We start from the raw sequence: 22,253 nt of genomic DNA on the forward strand, positions 1-22,253 counted from the left end.
GTAATCACTGTGCAGGTTCTGGAAACCACATTGAACAAACTGCTTCTATTGGAGCTGCTGCCTGATCCTCCCCACTTCCCCTCCAATCCCCTGGGATTTGAGGCAATGGACCGCAGGGAGCAGCACCCCCAGCTCTCACAGCCCTGCTTGATCCGGATCTGACAATAATCCCTGCTCTTATTGGGATAAAACCAAAACCAGATGCAGATTTGCCAATCAGTTGTAGGTACAAGAGAGCGAACGCACAGAATGAGAGAACCGGCTGCCAAACCCTAATGCCAAAGAATTCAAGCCCGAGGGCTTCATCCCAGGGAGGGAATGACAACCGCAGAGCAGAGCCGGGCAGCCTGGAGAGCTGCTGAAAACCACACCAGAGAGAACCGCGTCTGAGGATGCTGCTGCTCATCCCTTCAGTTAAACTGGACGTGTTCCTGAAGCACCACAAACACAGCCCGCTCCCTGCCTCCCGCAGAGGTACGTGCCCACTGCTCTCCCCAGCCCACCAGCACCCCCATGCCAGTGTCTCCTTCATGCCAAGGGTGGAATATACCCCCCAGCTTCTGATCTAACCCCCCCTGCATGGTTGCTTGGGCTGATGTGTGCAAGGGGAACCCTCAGGCACCTCCTGGGATGGCCCTGGGCTCACTGATGCACTGCTGAGAAGAGAAGGGTCGGGGAGACCTTATAACAGTTCTGCAATACATAAAGAGGCAGACAAGAAACCTGGAGAGGGGCTTTGGACAAGGGCCTGTAGGGACAGGCCAAGGGGAATGGCTTTAACCTGCCCGAGGGGAGACTGAGCTGAGCTCTTAGGCAGAAGCTCTTCCCTGTGAGGGTGCTGAGGCGCTGGCCCAGGGTGCCCAGAGAAGCTGTGGCTGCCCCATCCCTGGCAGTGTTCAAGGCCAGGTTGGACACAGGGGCTTGGAGCAAGCTGCTCCAGTGGAAGGGGTCCCTGCCTGTGGCAGGGGTTGGACCTGGAGGAGCTTTAAGGTCCCTTCAACACAAACCAGTCTGTGAGTCTATGCAGTGGGGCAGTTTCTGCACTGCTGAGTATGAGGCTAAGGACCAAGTCCGGCTGGATCCCTGGTTTCCCTGGAAGGAGTCCCAGTTACCCAGAGCAGGACACAAGTATGTCCCTGCTGCAGGGAAACTCGCAGCACTTGTGACCACATATTTCTTTCCCCAAGCTGTGGAGATCTAAAGGAGATCTCTGTCCAGTGCAAACCCATTGCACACCATAGGGCCATGCTGGTTTGCACTGAGGACTCCCTGCATACGGGGTGACTCTCTCCAGTCCCTCCCATCAGAACCAGCTCTGTGGAGGACGGTGCCTTTCAAAGCTGCTCCTCTCCCAGGGTGGGCAAAGGATCCCTGCAGGCCAGAGAGCACGACAGGAGCTGCAATCCCAACGCCAGCTCCTCCTGAGCCAGCATCACCTCCAGCTTCACTTTTTGATTAATGTTCTTCCAAACTTTCCCTGGCTCCCTGCGCTCCCGCTTCCCGTCACCCTCCTCATTACGGATGTATCTTTGCATCGGGGAAAGCGGGCAGGAAAAATTGTTCTTTCAGGGTGACAGCTGAGCGAGGGCTCTATTATTAAAGGTACCAATCATAGGTGCCGAGCTATCATCGCACGATGAATGCACTTGTCAGGAGCCCGCGGCGCGGGGCGGGGGGAGCGGTGCCGGGCCGGCCGCGCTCACTCCGGCAGCGTTGGCCACCGCCGCTCGCCTGAACTTGGACCTTCAACAGCGACAATTTCTCTGGCCTCGACAGCGCGATTAATTCGGCGCGGCGCGGGTCCGGCTGGGCTGCTGCTGATAAGATGTACCTTTTGATTTGCTTTGTCTTTGATTGCCTTCCCTGTCACCCGCGGTGCCTGCCCGCCCGGAGACCTCCGCATCGCCTGACTGACGGATCTATTTATCTATAGGCTGCTCCCCAGCTTCTGCTCCCCTTCCTCCCCCGCCAAAGCACCACCTTGTACCGCTGAAGTCCCAGTCTAATAGAAGCCGTGAAGGCTCATCCACCATAAAATACATCTGCCATCCTCCTTCTCGCCAAGATAAAAGCCTGTCAGTGTTACTTTCCAATTCCAGGCAGCTTGATTAATGGTGAAAAGCCACCGCGAGATCGACTTCTGGTTTTTACAAGCGCTGTCAGCCGGGCCAGGGTTATGTGAAACACACGCTCCGAGGAGACAAAACCAGATGAGAAAAGGTTGGGTGGGGAGGGAGAGGGACGGGAAGGAGGGGGCGAGGGTAACCAAATCATATTAGGCTGCAGACTAAATAAAACAGGAACCTGGAGCCATCAAGTACCTGTCAGCCGGGTGCAGAACTACGCTCCGCAGCTCATTGTACCAAGGCGAATTATGGCAATAATAAATCATTGTTGAAGGAAGATTGTTGATAATACCGGGGTTTTTTTTGGATGGTGGCATTCAATAGGGACCCGGGGACACCTGCCACTGGGCTGGAGCGAGAGCCCGAGCAGGTTATTAGCCTGTCACTCAGCTCTCCTCTGCTCGCCCCACGGGGACCGCAGGCAGCGGAGCTGGGGTAGGAAGTCTGGGAAGAGAGATATTAAAAGCTCCTCATTAAACAGCAGAAATATTCCTGCAGGGAAAAGGGGGGTTGGCGGTGCCAAAAGAATCACAGCACCCTTTGCAACGCTCGTGTTTGACAGAGAGCATTTCGCAGTTTTAGCAGCAGTGATTCAGCCCCTCCATCCAGAGGCCGCCATCTCCGGGTGAGATGCGATGGTCCGATGGAGCCAAGTAACACTGAATGACCTGGGAAAGCCTGGAAAAACAGCCCCAAAAAGTAGGGACTATCCCTGAACCACTGGGACTGGGCTTGAACTGTCAGGAATGGGGTTTCATCAGGCTCAATCCTGTGACAAGCGACTCCAGGATGTGTCAGGCTGTGGGAGCCATGATGCTGGATCCCAACTGATCCACGGTGCAAGACCTTCACTGCTTACAGGAGCAGCATCCACTTCCAACAAGAATGAAGACCACCCTCAGCAAGATTTACCCATTGTGGTGGGCATCACCTCTGGCCTGGCCATGGTACTTCAATCAACCTCAGCTGCCTATTGAGAGAACACCCACTTGGACCTGTCTGAGCATCAGCTGAATCCTTTGCCTCGTACCTGCAGTGCAGTCTCCCAGGATAACAGCCACCAAACCCCAATCTTCCACCCCAGCTGGATGAGCTCTGCAGGATGCTGCTATTTAAACCAATAAAGGAGCATGTCCCAGCTCCATTCCTCACTATTGCACTGGCTGCTGGGGGTTGTGCAGGTGAAGACTTCATCACCCAACCTCTGCTAACGACTGCAGCAGGGACCAGCACACTCAGTGGTGCGGGAGGTGGCTGAGCCATGGAGCAGAGCCTGGCTCTCTGCTGCTGCTGAGGAGGAGCCCAAGCAGAAGGGGTCTACAGGGGAGGAACAAGGTGAATCTGCAGCTTGCTGTCCGCTGAGCTGGAGCATCTCCCTTCAGAGATACAGCACTGGGGGGATAAGGAGATGGCAGAAGGGACTAAAGGAAAGGGGCTGATGAGCAAGGGACAGGCGTTGCAAGGGAGGACGGTGAGAGCAAGGCATGAGGAAGAAGAGAACAGAAAATTCCCCAGAAGAGTGAGGAAGAAGAGAGAAAATTTAGAGAATAGGGAAGAGAAAAGGTGGAAACGCGCCAACAAAAGGCGAAAGAAATCACAACCAGAGAGGAGGAACAAACCGTCTGTATAGTGAGTGCGATCCCAGAGAAAGCAAGCAGAGGAGCAGAGGACAGACAGGCTGTTTGAGGGACGGCTGTGCATTACAACAGAACAGAGAAGGGAAGGAGGCAGAGGAAGATTACAAGGGCAAAGTGGAGAAGGCAAAAGAAAGAGAGGACCCCTGAGAGGATGCAGCGGGCTCCTGGCAACGCTCTTCCCAGGAAGCTGGTGCCAGTAAAGGAAGAGAATTAAAGCAGAGCTTTGAGCATTTGAATGAATCCACCAAACCCCAGGCCTGTTTTACTCCAAGTTATGAATTAAATCATGTTTTCAACTTGCATTAGAGACCCCTCCGCAGCCGCGTGCTCTCCAAGTCAGTGTGCACAGGGGACCTCAAATCCTGCACCTCCTTTTGTCGCATTGTTTGCTCTAAGAGCTTTGTTGCCCTCAATTATCTTACGAGCCAAGAGCTGCCACAATTCCCCCCCACCAAAGCCTCTCTCCAGCCCCTCACCCACATGTCTGTGGCATCAGACCCATGGCATTCAGCCGACGGACCGCGAGGTAGCAGGGATACAGTGGAGAACCCCAGGCACAATGTCCCCATTGTCAGAGCTCCCCTTGATCTTCCCGATGTGCACACCAGTGATGAAGGAGCCTCACAAGAGCCGCAGCGGGGCCCGCACCCGACCCTGCTCAGTGTGAGCGGTCACAAATGAGAGGTGACGGAGGAGATGGTGGAGGAAGGAGCCAGGAGGTGGGTGAGCAGCAGCAGCAGGGCCAGCACCGCCTGCATTCATCCTGCGGAGGAGCCATCGCAGGCTCTGGGAGCATGGGATGAGTTTTCCATCTGGATGAAGCCAGTGACTCCCGCACTGAATGGATGAGCTGATGGGATGAGCTTAAGCGGACACATCCAATGCCACAGAGATGGCAGGAGGTCTCATCCTGGGGCTGCAACTCTTCCCCGTGCCAAGGTCGGGCGCTCTACCTCGGCATCACCCCCAGCTCCAGCAACCCCTGCCCGTGTCCCATGGGCACCCACTTTGAATGTGGCTGATGTCCATCCACATCACACTGCATCCACACAGCAATTTGCATGTTGGTGCAGTGAGGAAGGAAAAAGGAGTTGCAAGTCTGTGCTTGCTGCTATAGCATCTTTCCCCCTTCTACAGTGAGCACAACACGTTGTGCCAGCCTCACTGCAACCACAAACCTGCTGTCTTGAGAGGCAGACAGAGATGGATGGCAAGAACCACTCGATCAATGGACCTTTTGTGCAACCCTTTATCGCAAACAATGGGAGCTGCAACAATCCAAAACCTATTTAGGTTAATAGGGGGGACCAGCAAGGCAACTGCTGCCACAGGGGCCAAAGGCAATCCTCCAGCACCAGAGGAAACGTCTTCTGGGTCCCAAGTGGTGATGGGCAGGACCCCAAGCCTTGTTCAGCCTCTCCCTTCCCTTATTATCCCAAATGCTCTCCGGGTCTGAGAGCTGCACGTGGTTTTCCAGACCCCTGATTGCAGGAGTGATGTGCTCATGCTCAGTATTAATGTAAAGAACTATAGCAGCAGCTTTATTGAATGGCTCTGACCTCTCTGGACATCTATATTGTACTGCATGGATACAGGTGATAGGCACCTAAGATTAGAGGTACCGATAACTCCATATTCCTAAAAGGCCCTGTCCTTCTGGATACATTTTTCCAGAGGATGAATTTGCTTTGTCCAATCCAGAAGGCAGCATCTCATGAGGAGTACCCACACACATCATCACTTGTCTGCAGAACCAGCAGCCACCCTTCCTCACCTGGGACCAAAGCAGGGTACCCCATCCCACCCCTCTGGGACAGGAGGTGAGCAGTCCTCCAATGGGAATTACAGACCCATGGAACACGTCCATGGGAGAAGATTAACCCCCTATAATGGAATTGCTCAGCCTTTCAGGCAGAAATAAAGCAAAGCAGTTTTACATCAAGTCAATGCTTTCGCTGCCGTTGTAAGATGAACACAAATTGTGTGAAGCCCATCTCACACCCTTTAAAGTCACATTGAGCAACCTCCTGTGCCCCACCTGATGTGGGAGCCAAGGGCACGAGGCTCTTGTGCCCTCCAGCAGGCACCTGTGTGAGCACAGGGCTCTGATGCACAGTGAAGAGCGGCCATTGCTGGCCTCTGCTGCCCACCCCCTGGGCACTCATCCCGCTCCTGAAGCCCCTTGTGTCTTCCTGCCACTTACAGAGGCGTTTGGCAAGAGCCACAGCGGGCTCCTGCCGGGGGATTTACAAGAGAAAGGCAAAGCAGCCCCGACAGAACCTGCACTGCAGCTCTGCTGGGGGATGAACAAAGCAGCAGCATCCCAGGTGGCACCAGCACCAGCTGGGAGGGATCCAGGCTGGGCAGTGCCAGCTCGGAGCACCTGCATGGGTCCAGCCTCATGGGTTGGCAGGCAGGGAAAGGAGATGGCTTTGAGAGGTCTTTAACCTCTAACGTGCCTGTGCTTGGCCCCTCCAGGGGCTTTGGGCTGCAGGCTCTGCCTCTGTGCATGCTTCAGGGCTGTGCTTAGAGCAGGAGAGGCTGAGCTGGTTGGGTCTTCTCAATGCATGTGTGGGACAGGTTACACAGGGAGCCCGCAGTACAGGGATGGCATGGGACAGACTCTGTCAGACTGTGCGGCCTTGGGAGCCAAACCCCTCTCTCATGTTGTAACTACAGCTTGTACCCATGAAAACGGGCACTCTGCTGCAAACCAAGTAACAGCCGAGAAGCCACTTCATGAAACTGGATACCCATGTTCAACCAAAGCTCTTCTCACGCATGAGATACCCCCATCGCCATTCCAGCTTAAAGGGTCATGCAAACTCCCACTTAGCCACTACAGAAAGGTGGACACAAGTGTTTAAAGCTAAGTAAAAATGACAGCAGGGCACCCAAATTGTGTTAGACCCCCTGGCTTGCGTTACTGTGCTCCACCGTTGAACCAGATGGACCTTATCCCCAACACTGGCTTGCTTCTACTGACCAGTACTGCTTAAGGAATGGGAGGCACTGGGGTAAGAGGCTGCTCTTTTCTACTGCCCTAAAGAAGTTAACACCCCCCCAACCTCTCCTCCTGTCGAGGGTTACTCAAAGCAAGAGGGACCAGGTTTAAAATATGCTCTTCTTATACCTTAAAGGCCACCAGCTCAAGATCCATCCTCAAACGTCTGAGATAAAGAGCTTAGAAAAGGAATTAATGTAACAAACACGCTCCCCTGTCTGACAAGCTCCCACATCTGCAGAGCACAAAGAGAACGACAGTGGAAAGGGAACACTGGCTAAAGCTGGGGCCGAGGTCAAACACAGCATCAATGTCTGCAGCACACAGGTACTCTGGGCTTCCCCTCTCTGGTGGGACCCAGCAGGCACCTCCACATTTGTAGTTGTGACCCCCATCACCAGCAGCACAGCACACTCACCCTTTGTTGTCAGCAATCATCAAAGGAAGTCTTCTAAAGAGCAGTCTGGGATGCGCTCATCAAGTGAGAACACAACCATGGCCTGGCTCCATAGGGATTCAGCTCCTCACTGCCTTGGCTCCTGCCTTTCACAACTTCCCATCCATCACTCTCTGCAGCTGAGCTCTGCAATCCCCAATCATTGTGTAAGTGATGCCATTTGTGTTCACGGTGAGCCCTTGCTCTGGGTGCACTGGGCAGCTCTGCAGCCCTTGGGAATCCAGCAGCAGTTCCAGTTCCTTTTTCTTGCACTGCCAAAAGATGAAGCTATTTAAGGAAACAGAATTCACCCCTCCATAGTGAAGTTAATCCTGCAAAGGGTTGAGCTCAGTCTCCTGTGTCTGGAGCTGCTGCTCGCTTTTATAAGGCTCCACACCACAGGTACACAGAAAAGACACATCAGAGCTGTAAGAACATCAAATGGCCAAAGACATACTGAGGATGAAAGTGGGTAAGACTCAGCTCAGGTTTCAGGTAGCTAATATTCCCAGCAGTGCTCACACCATTTTGAAACCATCCGCTTTAGCCTTAACATAATAAGGGGAATCTGGCATTTTATACGTGCTGTGTATCCTGATTTTCTCCAAAGCAACACAAACCCCTCTGAAACAGCTTTTGGTACATGCGCATCCCAACAGTTCTTCTGGTTTATTTGTTCCCTCCGGTTTAAGCTCTCAGGAATTCACATGGCTGGAAAATTGGCCCAATCTCCTTGTTCTCCAACAAGAACCATCCCGGAGCGGCCATCCCATCCCTGACCTTGACAGCGCGCTCCGGGATGACAAAGTGCATCACATCGTGCCTGTGCTCACTCAGCCTCTGGCCCCTCGGATACAGGCGCCAAAGGAGGTGCCAAGTGTTGGGTATTTCCTTCCTGCCAAGCACTGCCACCTTGGCTGGCACCACATCAGCGATCGTCAGAGGATTGCAAGGGCCTGGCCCACAGCAGAGTTTCCATTTCCGCAGCTCCACATGATCCACCAGCAGCCGCAGCCCCGGTGACTCCTCAGGTCCCCAGCTCACAACATTGATTTTGAATTGAAATGCCTCTTTTTGTGTGTGTCTTCTCCAACCCCACAGACTGCCGCAGCCTAGGCTTGGCTTGTGCAGCAATACCCAGCAGACCCAGAGGCTGTAACGGCAACTGCCCCTGGCACCCTGCATGCCTGAAGATATCAGAGCATAGAAATAGGATAGATTCTCTGCAATGAGAAGGTGATTTCCATCACTTCGTAGACCGGTTTGTGTTGGAAGGGAACTTAAAGCCCCTCCAGTTCCAACCCCTGCCCCGGGCAGGAACACCTTCCACTGGAGCAGGGTGCTCAAAGCGCCTGTCTCCAACACTGCCAGGAATGGGGCAGCCACAGCCTAAAACATCCCCAAGCCTGGCCCCGCTTCTAGGACGTTCCCAACGTTGCGATCCCCAGCAGCGCAGCGGCGAAGGGGAAGCGGGAGCCCACGTTTGGAGCAGATTTAAGGCGCACGTCCCTGATCCAACCCGCCTTGACCTGCGCCTCGAATCGCAGCGTAACATTGCCACCCGGCGGGCAAAGGCTCCCACGGAGCCCATCCTGCGGGGGGGGCTGTTCCAGACCCAGACCCCCCTCTACAAGCGGGCATTGCGCGCACACCTGCACTGGGCGCGCTCCCGGCCGCGGTTCAAACCGCGACCTTCATGGGCAGGGAGCTGGCGGTGGCCGCGCTCCGTGTCCCAAAGCAGGGAGCAGGGGCTGGCAGGCGGCGCGCACAGCGAGCCTCGGGGATGGCACCGCGTCCCTGCCCGCTGCAGGCGCTCATCCTCACCGGTGACAACAGCCTGCGGCCACCGCGGCTTTGGGAGGGATGCGACCGCTCCTCGAGGAGCGGGTTTGGCGTTCCCGGCAGGGAGGGCCGAGTGGGGACCTGTCAGTTGTGCCACAGCTCCTCCGTAAGCAAACAGCTTCCAAAGCCTGCATGGAGCTCCCCAAGGCTGTGATAAAATCGGAGGCCAACTAAAGCTCATTATTCCTCCTAAAGCTCATTATTCCTTGCTGCAAGAGAGAGTTAGGAAAAGCAGTTATGAGGCCACTCGGCTGCTCCCTTCAGCACAAGCTGGCTGAGAAATCTGTGCCACAAATCACAGCCTGCTCACAGTGCGGGCTGGGTTGCACAGGGCTTGGAGCAACCTGGTCTAGCGGAAGGTGTCCCTGCCAGGGAACTGGATGAGCTTCAAGGTCCTGTCCAGCGCAAACCAGTCTGGGGTGCTGTGATTTTTTAAGGCTTCCTGACAATGACAGGGACAAAAATCACAGACCCAGCACCCGGGTGCTCCGGGAGAAGCTTCCACGCGATTTCCGCAGCGCAGGAGAAAACGCTACACAAAGAATTTTGCACTTAAAATACTACCACAAGCAGCAGGATCTCAGATTGGGTGGTGTTTTCTCCTGGCTGTCCTGCAGGTAACTCATCACGCCCCCAGTGACTTCAATTGCTTCTCATTTGTGTGATGACATAAATATTCCTACAGCAACCACAGTTATTAAGCTTCTCAGGGAGAAATAAAAGAGCAAGGAAGGAACTGAGCTGTTGTTTAAAACCTCATACACGACCGAAATTATGGCTGGACTCCTTGTATCCAGTATTTCTGTTCAGGGGAACATAACATTTTTCCTTATTCCCAGTTCAAAACCTCACACTATTAGGATTATCACCAGCTTTGGGTTTTGCTGTTTCAATTGAGGTCCTGTTACTATCCTGCTATGAAAAGATTGGCACCATATTCCATACAGAAATACAGTTTATGTTAAACTGATACATCACTACTTCACCCTCCCACTATTAACTCGTGCAGTGCCCTTTGAATTGCAACTCTCTGGAACAGGAAAGCCCCGAGGAATGGGTTAGGTTCTGTTATTTTGGCAACCTCTCGCTGAGACCTTGGAGCCAATACAATCAGTCTTTATTTCACACTGAGGCTCTGAACAGCTGCTTTGAGAGGGATCACTTTCACAGGACGAGGTTACAAGTGTTAGAGGTGTAAGGTACTGAAGGCACCACAAGCCCCAGGTTAGCTCCAAAGAGGTACTTTATTTCATTATAAAGCAGATTGTTTCGGCATTATTTCTTCCTGTGAACATCCACTGCAGGAGGAGCAGGTCCTGCTTCGAGGACAGAGCTGCTCGAGGACAAACACTTCACCACAAGACAGGAACACTGATGCATAGAACAAATGCTGCTTAGACCCTGATGAGCCGATGCTCTAAACTGCACCCGGGGCAACAGATGATGTGGCCAAACATACAAGCCCAGCTCCAGCCCAGCCAGAGCTGCGGGCCCAAAAGTGGAGTCCTTTTCATTTCAAGACATGATTTGTATTGGGCTACCTGGAAAACCAGCAATGCCAAAGGCCTTAGAGCAGAACCCCCACCCTGTGCTCCTCCCTTGCCTTTGAAAGTCAGTTTTTAACTGTTCCTTATTCCATGTTAAAATTGTGCTATGGGTTACACCTACTGTATCCCAATACTTTCGTTCCTTTCCAATTGTGATCCTCACGCCCAGGAGCTTCACTTTAACGGACAGGCGCATCTCAATCCAAACATGCTGATCTCTCACGCATCTGGCATTTGAGCTCAGTGCATCAACAAGGGCTTCTGGATGTCATCTCTGCTCCTTCGTACATAACAGAGTCCCATCACTCCAAGCACAAATGGTAACTCATATACTGCCAGCCCCATATGCCAAAGGGCACAGCAGGCATGAGGATGCAGCATCGAGAAACATTCCAGCATCACAGCTCCTCATTCTGGTTTCCATGTTGTCCAATACTGAGTATTTACAAGACTCATACACAATACTTGCATTTGGTCCCAGGCACCTGATTAGTACTGACAATTGAAATCAAAATGGAAAACTAAGTATTGTTCTGGTCCATGAAAGCCTTTTACTGTAACTTCTCCAATGTCAAAGTGTGATCTTCAGAAAAGGAGTCCAGATATCTTCTGAAAGTAATTTTCTGTACATCATTCAATGAGATCACAGGGTGGAAAAGCCTTCTATACAAGCGACCTACAAGTTACCTGACAAGGGTCTCATAGCTATATCCACAGAAACAGACAAGTAACATACATTCTTTTCACACTCCTTCATGGTAACCAGACTCAAACTTCACTAGATGTGAGTAGCCAGATAATATCCTGATTGCTACAAGACCAGGATTTATTATCAGTGAGAGAAACCCAGCTTCAGCAAAGAGCACGAGCAGGTCTGTGTCTAAGCAGCCACACTTTCCACTTCTGGCAACAGGAGTGCTACCAATGATGGCAGTGAAATGAGTGAGAAGGTTTTACAAAGCTGCCAGTGTGAGCAAGGTTCAAAGCTGCAACTCCAAGGCACAGGCTCTGGCAGGATCTAGACTGACCTGAGTTTTCTGCTTGCAGGGGAGATTGATGAGAAAGGACACGTGACAACAGTCTCCAGCCAATACCCCATGTCTGAGAGGGTCTAGCATAGTTATTACAAGACAAAACATTAGGAGTTAGAGCTATCATTTACTAAAAAGAAACAACTGCCTCCCAAATCTGCCATACTGAAAATAAAACCCCAACGCAAACACAGAACTGAACATCTGAAACACTGTTCGTGCTTACAATCATAATTAAGGAACTTGAGCATTAAGAGCATTAAGAGGGAGAGATTTTGTCTCACCACTGCTGCAATGGAGCTGCAAAACCAGGTTACATGGAAACAAAATCCCTTCTTCCAAACATCCACTTAACAAACATTTATTATTAAAACCTGGAAAGGCTTCAGGTATCCTAAATCCGAAAGGGGCTCAAAAAATCCCAAGAGTCACTGAACTAAACCCAATTGCGCAGCTGATTCTCCTGACGTATCATTAAAAAAGAAGTTTCTTTAAAAAAATTTTTTTGCACATTTTTCCTCATGGACTTATAAAATGCCATCAGGATGCTAGAAAAGTTTAACATAAGGGAATGTGCTTTGGAAACATTATTAAAACGTGTGTTTCTAGAGAATGACATTACCAAGTTTGCGGTACTTCTTTTCACCTGACTGGCTATGTTTGAGAAGGTTCCTCCCCCCGTGCCTGGGTCCATGAGGTTAGAAAAGCAGAGCTCCCATACTGCCAACTTCACTCTGTTCCTTTACAAAGATCTCAAAGTACTGATAAATGATAGTGACAGCCAGCAGAATTCCAGTTCCAGACCCAATTGCCCCCAGGAAGTCTGCCAACACAGACAGGGCGCCGATACACAGACCACCAAATGCAGCAGCTGTAGGGATGTACCTGTGAGACACAAAACGGGGACAGAAGAGGTGCCATTAGTGTTTGCTCAGGATGTTAACAACTATACTAGGGTGAGTGGTATTTGGGGTCTACAGGAACTATCTACATCAGAGGCAGAGTTTCAGAAACAATCCCACCGAGAACAGGAAGAAAACAGATATCTAACCAGGTGATTAAAAAACCAAGAACTACACAAGTGGAGAAAAGTCAATGGCAGGACACTCTCTTCTACGAGTCTACAGTCACAGAATCACAGAATCACAGGTTGCAAGGGACCTAAAGGATCATCTTTTTAGGCAAAGCATGACCTAGAAAAGATGTCCCAGCATCCTGTCCAGCTGAACCTTAACAGTGTCCAATGCCAGGGTAACCACCACTTCCCTGGGGAGATTATTCCAATGGCTGATCATTCTCAGTGTGAAATTTTCCTCTTGTGTCCAGTCAGAATCTCCCCAGGAGTCTCCACCTTCTTTTTAGTCACCCTTTAAATACTAGAATATGGTGATAAGGTCTCCCTTGAGCCTTCTTTTCTCCAGGCTGAACAGTCCCAGCTCTCAGCCTTTACTCAAACAGCTGCCCAGTCCTTGGATCGTCTTTGTGGCCTTTCTCTTACCCAAGAACAAGGATAAGGATCACACAACAGTGCTAATATATTAGGTAAAGTCTGTGTCGAAAGAGTACTCAAGACAACACCAGATTAAAAATTACAAACTAGATGATCTTAAGGTCCTTTCCAATCTTAGCTATTCTAGGATTCTACGATTAAGAAATCCTTGTGCATCAGCCTGAAGTAGTACACTCCAACAACACTCTGCATTAAGCAGCCTGTGAAGTGTCTAGCTCACCTGTTTAGTTCATGTACCATTGAAGTTTCCCTGTGGCCTCGCATTACCATTTGCTGTTCTTTCAGCTGTTTGGCAACCTGTATTGAAGCAAGGAATGGAACAAGTCAGTTTGGCATCATTTCCCAAGACCACAGAATTTAGTGCTACAGGAAAACATAAGCAGTTTGGGTTTGGGATTTTTATTTTTGGTATTTGGTTTGAGGGTTTTGGGGTTTTTTTATATTATTCATCCAAGTTTATAATATCCCATATTTTAACTTCAGATAGATTTGTAGTCACAGGCACTTTCCCCCACTGTCAATTATGCAAAGCTTTTTGGATAAATCTAGTCCTGTTAGGAAAAGAGAGATCTGGAAATTGGTAAACTCTCATACACCCAAAATTCCTGTTTTGCCGCTTGCCCTTCTCCTGGTCAGGGTTTACTATGTTAGCAAAACCACCCTATGAAGTACTCACTTCATTTCAGATAGGAGCTACATGCCTTAGAAAGAACCTCTTCTTGGAACATCATTCTTAGATTGGATTTCTGTAGCTGTACTGGGTTACGGCAGAGCCCTGCAAACGTTTTACTAACAACTGAGGGTAACAAACTCTAGCAGGGAAACTCCTGAAAGTGCTTGTCACCGAACCTACTGTACTGAAAAAACACCTTTCACATGACCAAGCTTCCAGTTTTTCACTATATAGTGAACATTTAAGTAATGATTTATCAATTTTTGTTTCTGACCTTGTTTACATGAACTTAAAATAATTTTACTCAGTATCAGGAAAGTACATGAAAGTGTTAAAAGCTGCATGATGGTTTACGCTGAAATGAAGATCTGGCTATACATGGCTGTGAGTAGTGCCTCCTGCATGCCTGACAACAAGCAGCTATGCTCAAGTCCAAAACAAGAGTGTTCACGCTGTTACAGTAACTGCAACTATTACATGTTTGTTAAAGAATGGATGAATCCATTCCACATGGCTGCCAAACTTGATTTCCTACCCAAAACCACACAATACAAGCATACCATGATGACAACTATTTTCCATCTTTGTTTCTAGTTCCAATTTCAGAATGATACAGCTGCTGAATAGCAAGTATTGTGCAGCAAATTGGGATTTTGAGAAGCCAGGCCCAGGTACATCAGTGCACTGCACTAGATTCCCTGTTATCAGCACTCTCAAGTTAAAAATAACAATCTCTCATTAAACTTCCACTAAAGAAGTGAAGAACTCCCTATGCCAGGCATGGGAATTCAAAGCTTTACCTGCACATTCTTACTGGTAATTGCCTTGCATATGGTGCATCTGTCATTTGATGCTGAAAGAGTTTCTACCTTTCCTGTTACCTTGCCTGCCCTCACACTGAGCAGATGCTACATAGCTATGTTCAAAGACTGCCAATGAAAGCAATTCTTTGAGTTTTGTTGTTGTTTCTGAAAAAGCAGTAAAGAAAACGAGGAAAAAGTTACCCCCTTTAGCTGTTTTCACCATGTAAGCTGACACAATTTATCATTTTAAACTTACATCTTTGGCAGAGGAGCCAGAGACTTCAATCCACGTCTTAGAGAAGAAAGCACAGGAGCCCAACATAAATACAATATAGACAACTGCGTGTACAGGGTCTTCTAACACTGAAGAAAAGGACTCTGGAGGTGACAGGTAATAACAAAGACCACCAACTGGATAAGCACGAGCAGGGCCTCCAGATGATGTGTCCTAAAAGAAGGAAGCAAACAGTTACCATCTTTCCTACTATTTCTTAGCCTTAAAGCTAAGCCTGGGTTTGTATCACTTTCATGTCACTGTCATTACCACTACAGGAGCACACAAAGATTCAACTTTACTGTCACAAACAGTTACTAAAGTAGAAATTGAACACAATAATGAACAGCAAAAATATCCAGGACAGCAAAGACCAGCCCAAGGTAAAAGGAGACCTGATAGCTACACACATCACATCAGGTCTCAGATTTCAGAGTTTCAGCATACATCATCACCTGTAGAAATGTGCCTTAATATCTAGAGAGAGACCATCTCTTCAACCATGCCTTTTAATGGTGCTCTTATAAAGCTCTATGGAAGAGTAGAAGGAATACTCACAGACCAAGTGCCCAGCAGGCTAACCAGTAAGTTGCCACTGAAGCGAGCAGAAAGCATCTGGGAGATGACGTACAAGTTGGACACTAGGGCAGACTGAAGAATAATGGGAATGTTGGAAGTATAGAACAGCTTGATGGGGTAGGTGTTGTACTGGCCACGGTAGCGAGCAGATTTGATGGGAAGATCCACTCTGAAGCCCTGAAAAGGTTTCAAAACAAAGTCCTCTGTTATGTCCGGCCATGAACCGATACCACAGTTCATAAATGAAACAAAGACTGAATGTAGTATCCAGGAAAAGAAACATTAAAACTTCCTTCGCTCTTCAGCAGCTTGCTGCAACAAACAGCAAGAGACACACAGGCTTAAAGACCTCAAAGTCTGGGTCAGGCAATATTACATGTACATTCATCTATTTGTTGGTTTGGGTTTGTTTTCTTTCAGAGACCACAGTAGGTCTCAAGTCTTTTGTGTGGCTATAGTAAATGTGGAAATCATTACAAGAAGCTTGTGTTAGAAACAAACATCCACATGCTGCAGGTACAAAAATGAGTCTTCTGAAGGCACTAGAAAGTGAAACTATAATTTCTTGTACAGGGAAGCAGATCGCAGTTCTACTTCCATACAAAGAGTTTCACAGTCCTTTTTATTCCAACTGACCTGGAAGTAAATTACGATAGCAAAGACAAAGATGGTAGCAATCAGATTCATAAGGTTGGGGAGATTCTGACGGTAAAAGGCCTCTCGAAGGGCTCTGACTTTGTCTGTACGAGTAGCCAGAAGATGGAACAGAGCAATGATGGCTCCCTCAAATTCCATGCCTTGGAAAGAACAAGAGAAAACAAGTCAAGCACACTGTGACTATCTCCATATGTCAGTACTTTGTCCCATAAAGCAAACTTCTGGCCTACAGGATTCAGAGTTAGGATTTCTCCAACTCTTTTGCATCTTGAATATGCTCTCAGACTTTTACTACCATTATCCTTTATAGTGGCTACGTTATTTCCAAGATTTTTTTAAAGATGTCAGCAACAGCATTTGCCATTTAAGTTTACACATGGCCAAAAAAAAGACTTTGCCTTTTGTACAAGATTTCTATAAAGAAAACAGACTGTGCCATGTACCTCGTCCTGTGTTCACCGTGGTGGGGCTGAAGGCTTTCCACACTATAGTCTCACAGATATTGGTAGCAATGAAGAGAGAGATGCCAGAACCAAGACCATACCCTTTCTGTAGGAGCTCATCCAAGAGCAGAACTATCAATCCAGCCACAAAAAGCTACAGTAAAAGAAGAGAAATACAGGATTAGTCCCACCCTTTTTTAGTTTTTGTTAAAAAAAATAACTTGTATTAAAATATAATGATATATATAAGAATAAATAGGAATACTTTAATCTTTCTTCTCTGTATGCAGGACAGACAGCTCATAAGGCTGAATATTTTTGACCCTTTCAGAGAGAGAGAGTAAGTAGAGAGGACTAGGAATTACCTGAATTGTGATAAGCAGGCAGATCCCAGCACCCATCTCAGATGGGTCTCCATACATCCCAGTCATTACATACACAATAGACTGTCCAATGGTAATGATCATTCCAAACACTGCAGAATAAAAACCAGAAAGTATGTATTTGTTCTGGAGATTTATGTCAGTGGGTGATTAGAGAATATGAATCACTTCTTTGTGGAGTAAAGCTGGGAAGAAATACAGAAGTCACAGGGTGTTTAGATTCAAGGGCTTGTTAAGTTTGTTGTCTGAAATCTGGCACTGAAGATACAAACACAAACACTTCAGCAATAAATACATTTAGAAGCAAGTGTGTCTGGTTACCAAAGATTGCTTTGGGTAAAGAAAACTCTGAGGCTGTTAAAATATTACCATGTTTTTGGTAATTTATGATTCTTTTTTCCAGTGAACAGATCACTGAGTAGTGTGGTACAGCATCAAATAGCTAAAGAATACTCAAGTGTTTTTAGAAGTCATTTATTAAATGAACACAGTCACTCTAAACCATCAGCCTTTAATATCAGCCATAACTCACGTTTCTGTGCTCCATTGAAGAGGGCTCTGTCCTTTGGGGTGTCACCAACTTCAATTATTTTAGCACCTGCCAAGAGCTGCATGATGAGGCCAGAAGTGACAATGGGTGAAATGCCCAGCTCCATCAACGTACCTGCCAGACACAGGAAGAACAGGGAAAGAAAATAATGTCACCACTCTTAATTCACACCTGCATTAGGAAGCCTCTGAAATTTACACAAACCATCATTAATTTTATTCTTCTGCAAGACAGACTCCAAGATGTGACCCAGAAAACCACAATACACATATAACATGGTTTGAAACACGAATCAGAATGCTTGAAATATGTATGGAAAAATGCAACAGCAGCAAAGCAGGTAATAAGGAACTGTCACTTCCCTATAAAATGCTCCTTGACTTCTTGACATATAATAGACTGTACACAGCCAACCATATCATTCTGTCCACAAAGCTGTGGCTTTCCCAATTGCCACACTGCTTTATAATTTTACATAATAGATTACTTTTCCTCTCTACTTCAGTTTTTATCTTCATTAAAATAAGCACAGTGTAGGAATGAGTCCAGAAATGTTCTGATTCGAGCTAAAAAAAAAAAAAGCCCTCCTGAAAGACTGACCGTACCTCTATTTGATGCCAAAATCACTCTCATCCAGTAGAATGGATCTGCTGAGTCTGATGACATAATACCAAACAAGGGAATCTGCATTTCCAACCAAGAGAGGAAAACGGGATTAAATTAGAGACTTCACAACATCCTTTAAACATTTCAGCTCTTCCTTAAGAACACAAGAAAGAAACATACCTGGCAGCATACTAAGAAGATGAAGAGTGTGATAGCTGTCCAGAGCACCTTTTCCTTAAACTGAATCTAAAGGGGAAAAACCAACAAGCAAAGATGCTAAAGCTGTCAAGATAACAAGATCTAGTCAATCAGGCAAACTTTCATTGCAGCTAAAGCACACTTGATTTTCTTGTGAAGGGACAAAGTACAGAACATCCTAAAGGAAATAACTCACTGTTCAGCCCTTTTATTCCAAGGCCTTCTATACAAGGCCAAAGAAAATAACAAAACTTTCCTGAAACTTTAATCCAGATAAACAAGCTTATGTCAATGGAAGGCAACTCTGGTACCTCCGCAGAAATGAGTCCTATATTTTCATGAGAAAGAGCTTCTGGTGAGAAGGAAAGTAATACAGAGAAGCTTATCCTACAATCTTAGATTAGAATTTATGAAGCAAGATGCTATTTTAAACTAATCTCATTTACACCCCAGTATGTCCCGCTTTCAACATCTCACTGCTAAGGCATAACCGTATCTGCACAACTGCATTTACCAGCAGTTCTTGTATAACCATATGTCCAGTACAGGATATACAAGACAAGCACTGCACTAAAAACAACTGTGCCTAAAACTGCCATTCTCCCAGGAAAAAAAAAACCACAAATACAAACTAAGGTATAAACCTTTTATATTGTACAAATAAAAGCTATGAAGAAAATTTTATTCCCTTACCTTCCGTTCTGGCTTTTGGATTTCAGGCAAGATAACACAGAAGGGCTTGATTACTTCAAGAAATTTGACTGTATGGGAATAAGGTAAAAGACAAAGTGAACACACAGATACAACAAACAATTATCTCCTCCTAGTGAACAAGACACAGCCTTAGAGCACTGAAGTCTCCGGCTTAGAATTAGCATACGAAAGAAGAGGGTATCTGCAAAGTCACAAGTTCTCCTGAGAGCCAAGAGATACAATTTTGAATAGTTAATGCATTTGTCTTGAGAAGTTTTCCAAGACTGTACACATATTTTGGACTCATTTGAACTAAAACAGTACAATGAAGCAGAAGAACAGAAATGACTGATGACTTCCCACTTCTCTCCTCTACTTGCTGCATCCATCTCTGGGGCAACAACACAGGAGGGACATGGAGCTGTTGGAGGGAGTTTCAAAGGAGGCCACGGAGATGCTGCAAGGGCAAGAGCAGCTCTGCTCTGCAGCCAGGCTGAGAGAGCTGGGCTGGGTCAGCCTGGACGAGAGAAGGCTCCTTAAAGGGACTTAGAGCAGCTCCAGTGCCTAAAGGGGCTACAGGAAACCTGCAGAGGGGCTTTGGACAAGGGCCTGTAGGGACAGGGCAAGGGGAATGGCTTTAACCTGGCAGAGGGGAGACTGAGATGAGCTCTTAGGCAGAAGCTCTTCCCTGTGAGGGTGCTGAGGCGCTGGCCCAGGGTGCCCAGAGAAGCTGTGGCTGCCCCATCCCTGGCAGTGTTCAAGGCCAGGTTGGACACAGGGGCTTGGAGCAAGCTGCTCTAGTGGAAGGTGTCTCTGCTCGTGGCAGGGGTTGGAGCTGGATGAGCTTTAAGGTTCCAACACAAACCAATCTGGGATTCACTACGGAAGGCAGCAACTTCACATGCAATTTCATAACACTTTAAAACCAGCCCATAAAAATTATTTACTTAATTTAAAATGATCAATCACCTGAAAAGTTACGCTGGATTGTGGGTTTAAATTTAAAGCAAACTACAATCCACAATCCTACATCTACAATATTATACTAACTGACTAAGATGCTTTTCAAGCAGCTCCTCCTCAAGGAGCAGACTCTGAAGCTTTCCCTTCACTCAGATTACTCTAGCCTGCACCCACTGTTCCTAGCTTGCTCTGGCAATGCAACTGAACGCCTTATGACCAATCCCCAGCTGGACAGCGCGTCTCTCCCTGCCTCGTACAGCATCAGCACGGCGAGCCCCGGATGGCCGGGCCCTAAGAGCCTGCCAGGCGGAGCAGGCCGGTCACCGGACATCACGGAGCAAGCTCCCTTCCCAGCACGATCTGTCATAGCCAGGAAACAAGTCGTTCCATGAAAATAAATGAATTAAAAACCCAGGGGAAGCCTCGAACCCAGAGAAAGGGAGACCCGCGCAGGACTGGCCGCGGAGGAAGCGCCGACAACGGCGGGCAGCTCCGAGGGCCCTGAGTGAGGGCCTGCGGCCTCCGCGCTGAGCGGCGGTCCCTCAGAGAGACTCCCAGGGAAGCGGGCCCGTCCCACGGTGCCTGTGAAAGCGCAGCCGGTGGCTGAGCAGCGGTCCCGCGGAGACCCCAGTCCCCTCCTATCCACTCCCTTTCCTTGGCAGCCGTTCCCGGCCGAGGCGCCCGGTACTCACTGCCCATGGCGGCCGCCGGACGGGAGCGCAGCGCGGGCACCGGCTGCAGCGGCCTCGGAGGGACACGTCAGGGACCGGGCTCGGCCGCCCCCTTCCGCTTCCTGCCACGCGCCGCGTCCGCCGCGCGCCGCCGCCACTGCGCAAGCGCCGTCCCCCGGCAACAGCCGCCTTCCTCCGCAGCAACGACAAGGCACCTACAATTCCCATCATGCACTGCTGCCAGGGAGACGTATACCCCTCGGCGTGCCCCGGCGGGACCTGGCAACCAATCAGATGACCGCAGTGGCGCGCAGCTTGCTGGGAGTTGTAGTCTTGCCTGTCTCGGTTCACACCTTAACGAGGCGCAGGTATGCGGTTGCAGGCTATTGAGAGAGACAGAAATGCAGACGTTGGGGTTTTGACAGAGAAATATATAAATAAACGCTTTAAAATTGATTGTCCGCCTTTGTGTTTTTTATAACGGAATGTTTTGGGCCTTTCTCAGCAGGAAGAACCTCCCTGCGCACATGGAATGCAGCCGGGGGTGTCAAACAGTCCCACTTGAGCCGGGGGTGAATGCACCCAGGTCGAGCTGAGCTCCTAATAAAGTATGAAATGTTAAACGTGAAACATTGCGCTGCATGTCAAGAAGTCCTGGTCCAGCAGCGCGTGTCACTGCGCATCCCTCTATCTGGGAGCATCAGCAAGTGATGTGCTTATGCTGAATCACTGCTGAAGGGGTTTCCTTCTGATTGTCACTAATGCCCTTGGGGCTTTTCAGCCCTTTGCATGTATATATTTTTATATATATATAAAATACCTAATATATAAAAATATAATAGTACAGTATAAATATATATAAATATATACATTTTATCTGCAATAAAAGGTAAACAGAAGTTAGAGAAAAGAGAAAAGCAATTACAAGTGTTAATATAAAGCAAATAGAATCAGTGTACAGGCTCCATTATATCTATAGAGCCCAAATATCCCTGCTATTTTACAGGTACTTAGGTATGCTTTATCTGATTATCTGATCCCTACTTTTTCGAGCTTAAAAGACTAGAATTATAGAATTCTAGAATACCAGGTTGGAAGGGACTTCAGGAATCATCTGGTCCATAGAAAGCTAGTCCTAATTCCAGTCCTGATTCCCCTTCAGAATGCATTCTGAAACCATGCATCTCCTCTAGTTCTTGACAACATATACCAATGGGTCTGAGAATGTAGTAGTTCTTGTCCAAAGCAGCTTATGTCAAAATATTCAATTTATCAAAACTGGTTCTAACCCACCCATTTCTCATTAGAGAGAAAGCAGCTGCTTTCCTACTGACATGCTGCCCTGCAGAGCCAGCTTGACTTACTAATGTGGGCACTGTGCCTGGTGTATCAGAGCTGGTAGGTGGAGAAGGAAGAACTAGCAGTGGTTTTGCGGAAGGCTAGGCAAGGAAGCAACAGCAGTGATCCAGGGAATGGGTGGTAGAAGCACACAATGAAATGCCAAAATTTGCAGAATTTATTAAAATAAGGCAAATTATTATGGGAGGTGTTGGTAACATCACTATTGCCTGCTCACTGCTATGGTAGAAAGAGTAACATGGCTTTATCCTTATCTAAATGGCTCACC

The 22,253-nt window shown here is 48.2% G+C and overlaps 1 protein-coding gene across 2 annotated transcripts; it reads right to left on the reverse strand.

Moving 5' to 3' along the window:
- Positions 1 to 7,344: 7,344 nt before the first annotated feature.
- Positions 7,345 to 20,813, reverse strand: SEC61A1 (SEC61 translocon subunit alpha 1). 2 transcript variants are annotated; one of them, XR_013957607.1, is made up of 13 exons: positions 20,648 to 20,813; positions 18,993 to 19,060; positions 18,282 to 18,347; positions 18,101 to 18,179; positions 17,478 to 17,609; positions 16,928 to 17,037; positions 16,563 to 16,716; positions 16,099 to 16,259; positions 15,442 to 15,639; positions 14,866 to 15,057; positions 13,354 to 13,430; positions 12,246 to 12,508; positions 7,345 to 7,475 (listed from the first exon to the last, which is right to left on the reverse strand). XR_013957607.1 is itself a non-coding variant. In XM_080625237.1 (12 exons), exons 1-12 carry the CDS (start codon positions 20,652 to 20,654, stop codon positions 12,322 to 12,324), a joined length of 1,431 nt encoding a protein of 476 aa, XP_080481363.1. In that variant the 5' UTR covers positions 20,655 to 20,813; the 3' UTR covers positions 10,320 to 12,321. The 2 variants fall into 2 exon arrangements, 1 of the variants encoding a protein (XP_080481363.1); XM_080625237.1 differs by lacking the exon at positions 7,345 to 7,475 and having other exon boundaries at positions 10,320 to 12,508.
- Positions 20,814 to 22,253: the final 1,440 nt, after the last annotated feature.

Source organism: Psittacula echo (genome assembly GCF_963264785.1).
Source record: "Psittacula echo genome assembly, chromosome: 9".
Taxonomy (NCBI): domain Eukaryota; kingdom Metazoa; phylum Chordata; class Aves; order Psittaciformes; family Psittacidae; genus Psittacula; species Psittacula echo.

What these genes read in the sequence shown, in the direction of transcription:
- SEC61A1 (XM_080625237.1), bottom strand. An exon ending in TCTTCTTAGTATGCTGCCAG is followed by an intron (nt 18,180 to 18,281) that starts GTATGTTTCTTT and finishes TTGGAAATGCAG; the next exon opens with ATTCCCTTGTTTGGTATTAT. An exon ending in GATTTTGGCATCAAATAGAG is followed by an intron (nt 17,610 to 18,100) that starts GTACGGTCAGTC and finishes TGTGTCTGGCAG; the next exon opens with GTACGTTGATGGAGCTGGGC.